The sequence below is a fragment of the Nothoprocta perdicaria genome, unplaced genomic scaffold, assembly GCF_003342845.1.
Source record: "Nothoprocta perdicaria isolate Ctin4 unplaced genomic scaffold, notPer1 scaffold_357, whole genome shotgun sequence".
Lineage (NCBI taxonomy): Eukaryota > Metazoa > Chordata > Aves > Tinamiformes > Tinamidae > Nothoprocta > Nothoprocta perdicaria.
Window position 1 is genome coordinate 71,956 of NW_020455596.1, and position 4,081 is coordinate 76,036.

Consider the following 4,081-nt stretch of genomic DNA (forward strand, 5'->3'; position numbering starts at 1 on the left):
GCTGGGTGCATGGGGCTGGGAGGGGCTGAGAACGTGCAGCTCGGTGCACTGATGAGCCTAGGGTGCCTGCTGGGTGCATGGGGCTGGGAGAGGGCTGAGAACGCGCAGCTCGGTGCAGTGATGAGAACGCGCAGCTCGGTGCACTGATGAGCGCCGGCCGCCGCTCCCTGGGCTGTCGGGAAGGGCGCGGGAAGGGCGCGGGGGCGCCGGCGCTGACGGCCCCTCTCCCCGCAGAGGCCGCGCGGGCGCCGCGCAGGGAGCACCGGCCGCAGCCCGAGGGCGCCAGCTGCGACGGGGCGGCCGCCGCGGCCGCGGGCCCCCCGCCGGCGCTGGCCGAGCGCGGCCCCCTGGCGCCGCCGTCCCCCGGCAAGGCCCGGCGCGCGGAGCCGCTCGACGCCCGCGTCGTCATGGGCGAGGAGACGCGGCGGGCGCCGCTCGAGCCCGACCTCTTCTTCACGGCGCCCTCGACGCCCGTCAAGGCGGCGCTGGCCCGGCTGCGCGACCGGGACGATGACGAGGATGAGGAGGATGCGGCGGGCGGCAGCGAAGGCCCCGGCTCGCCGCCCACCTCCCCGTCGGGCTCCTACATGACAGCCGAGGGCGGCAGCTGGGGCTCCTCGGGCACGGGCAGCACGTCGCCCTCCTGCTCGCCCAACCTGGGCGCCGAGCCGCTGCCCGAGGAGGAGGAGGGTGACGACGAAGGCTGCCGCGTGGCCCCCTTCGCCCTGCCCGAGGAGGAGGAGGAGGGCGAAGGCCGAGCGACGCCGGAGGAGGAGGAAGGCTGGGGGGCGCCGCTGCTGGCGCGGCTGCTGGGCGCCGCCGAGGCCGGCATGGTGCCCGCCGCGCTGCTGCCCTTCCGCGGCAGCCTCCTCTTCGAGGCCGAGGCCGTGGAGATCGCGCCGGCCGCCCCCGAGGAGGAGGATGGTGATGACGATGGTGGTGATGATGATGATGATGATGACAGCGCCTCGGCCTCCTTCCTGCGCTCGCTCTCGGAGAGCTCCGTGGCCGAGGGCGCGGACGAGGCCTTCGCCTACCGGGACGACACGTCGGCGGGCGCCGCCTCGGCCTCCTCCTCCTCGGCGGCCTCGTCCTCGTACGGCGGCGCCGAGGACGAGCGGCTCTACGGCGCCGAGCGCCACGCGCTGCCCCCGCGCCCGCCCGGCGGCATCGAGCTGCGCCTCGGCCACGCCGCCGTGGAGCCTTCCTCACCCGCCGGCGAGGAGGAGGAGGATGCGGCACCCCCCGGCGAGGAGGAGGAGGAGGTGGCGCCTTCATCTCCCCGAGGCCACAGGACACTGAGCGAGGAGGAGGAGGAGGAGGTGGCGGCGCCTTCATCGCTCGGCAGCCCCCAGGCTCTGGGTGAGGAAGAAGAGGAGGTGCTGCCTTCATCAGCCCTTGGCAGCAGGACACTGGCACAGGAGGAGGAGGAGGATGTGGTGGCAGCACCTTCATTGCCCTGCAGCCCTGGGACACTGAGTGAGGAAGAGGAGGAGGAGGAGGCGGCGCCTTCATCATCCCATGGCTCTGGGCTGCCGAGCGAGGAAGAGCAGGAGGTGGCACCTCCGTCGCTCCTCAGCCCCGGCCTCCTGGCTGAGGAAGAGGAGGATGTAGCAGCGGTGTCTCCATCACCCTGTGCCCCTAGGGCCCTGGGTGAGGAAGAGGAGGTGGTGGCACCTCCATCGCCCTGTGCTCCTGGGGTGCCAGGCGAGGAAGAGGAGGAGGGGGAGAAGGTGGCAGCGGCACCTCCATCACCCTACAATGCTAGTATGTCAAGTGAGGAAGAAGAGAAGGTGGCACCTTCATCACCCCAAGGTCTCAGGACACCAAGTGAGGAAGAAGAGAAGGTGGCACCTTCATCACCCCATNCACCCCATGGTCTCAGGACACCAAGTGAGGAAGAAGAGAAGGTGGCACCTTCATCACCCCATGGTCTCAGGACACCAAGTGAGGAAGAGGAGGAGAAGGTGGCAGTAGCACCTCCATCACCCTGCAGCCCCAGCACACCGGGTGAGGAAGAGGAGAAGGGGGAACCTCTGTCACCCCATGGTCTCAGGACACCAAGTGAAGAAGAAGAGGAGAATGTGGCACCTCCATCACTGCATGGTCTCAGGACACCAGAGGAGGAGGAAGAGGAGAAGGTGGCACCTTCATCACCCTGTGGTCTCAACTCGCTGAGTGAGGAAGAAAAGGTGACATCTCTGTTGCCCATCAGGCCTGGGACGCCGAGTGAGGAAGAGGAGGGGGCAGTAGCACCTCCATCACCCTGCAGCCCCAGCACGCCAGGTGAGGAAGAGGAGGAGGAGAAGGTGGCACCTCCATTGCTCCACAGCCCCAGGATTCCGTGTGAGGAAGACCTGGGTGAGGAAGAGCACTTGGAGCAGGGAGACGGAATCTCCCCAGCTGGGCCAGCATTGGCAGCTCCAGAGGAGGATGAGCCTCTGGAAGAGGAAGAGGAGGAGGAAGAGGAGGGTGACGCTGGCCTGGCCCAGGGCAGCCCTGTCCACATCCCCTCTGAGGAAGCCACCGTGGAACTGACCACCAAGTGCCTCCCTGTGTGCCCCTCTGAGGAAGAGGAGGTGGAGGAGGCTGAAGAGCCGCGGGATGCTGTGACACTCGAGGACACCTTGGCACTGGAGGATGCTGCGACATCCAAGGACATCGTGACACCCGAGGGTGCTGTGATGCCTGAGGACACTGCAATGCCTGGGGACGTGGTGACACCTGGGCATGTCGTGGCATCGGAGGACGCTGTGATGTCCAGGGATGTCGTGACACCAGAGGATGCCGTGATGTCCAAGGAGGCTGTGATGCTTGGGGACATGGTGACACCTGGGCGTGTTGTGACACCAGAGGACACCATGATGTCTGAGGACACTGTGGCACCTGGGGATATGGGGACACCCAAAGATGCCACCATGCCCGAGGACTTGGTGACACCCAGGGATGTGACCCCAGAGCTTGCTGTGACACCAAAGGACACCACGATACCTGAGGACATCGTGACACTAGAGGATGCTGTGACACCTGGCCATGTCGTGACACCAAAGGACACCACGATACCGGAGGACATGGTGACACCCAGGGGTGTGACACCTGAGGATGTTGTGACACCAAAGGACACTCTGATACCGGAGGACATCACGACACCTGGGGATGTGACACCCAGAGATGTTGTGACTCCAAAGGACACCACAATACCGGAGGACATCACGACACCCAAGGATGTTGTGACACCTGGGGATGTCGTGACACCAAAGGACACCACGATACTGGAGGACATCATGACCCCTGAGGATGTTGTGACACCAAAGGACACCACGATGCTGGAGAACATCACGACACCCAAGGATGTTGTGACACCTGGGGGTGTCATGACACCAAAGGACACCATGATAGCTGAGGATGTCACGACACCCAACGATGTCCTCACACCAAAGGACACTATGATAGCTGAGGACATCATGACACCCGAGGACAACACAATACCAGAGGACATCATGACACTAGAGGATGCTGTGACACCTGGGGATGTTGTGACACCAAAGGACACCATGATAGCTGAGGATGTCATGACACCCAAGGATGTCATGACACCAAAGGACACCATGATAGCTGAGGATGTTGTGACACCCAAGGATGTCGTGACACCAAAGGACACCATGATAGCTGAGGACATCGTGTCTCCCAAGGATGTCGTGACACCAAAGGACACTTTGATAGCCGAGGACCTCACGACCCCCAGGGACGGGATGCCCGAGGACCTGGCCATGCCGGAGGAGGCCACAGCAGAGCTGGGGACGTGTCCCCCACAGGAGCCCGAGGGGCCGGAGAGCAGCGCCCCGGAGGCTCCGCACCCGGCGGAGGAGAGCGCCCCAGCGGGAGGCTCCGCCGAGGAGGACGAAGATGAGGAAGGTGACGGACCAGCAGCCTCGCAGCCCGTGGGGACCACGGAGCCTCCGCCGGGAGCCGCCGCCGCCAGCGAGGAGCCGGCGGGCGGGCGGCCCCCGGGCGCCGTCGTGGCCCCGTCTCCCCGCTCCTCCAGCGGCCGCGAGGAGGAGGAGGAGGAGGAAGGCTCGGC

The 4,081-nt window shown here is 65.6% G+C and overlaps 1 protein-coding gene across 1 annotated transcript in view; it reads left to right on the top strand.

The window, feature by feature from the left end:
* The first annotated feature begins 146 nt into the window (after positions 1-146).
* NACAD (NAC alpha domain containing) overlaps positions 147-4,081 on the top strand; it is a 6,517-nt gene continuing 2,582 nt past the window's right edge. Inside the window, exons 1-3 of the mRNA XM_026044259.1 lie at positions 147-1,362; positions 1,708-2,286; positions 2,422-4,074. Of these exons, the coding sequence (XP_025900044.1) occupies positions 147-1,362; positions 1,708-2,286; positions 2,422-4,074 (3,448 nt within the window). The remainder of the gene's footprint in view (positions 1,363-1,707; positions 2,287-2,421; positions 4,075-4,081) is intronic.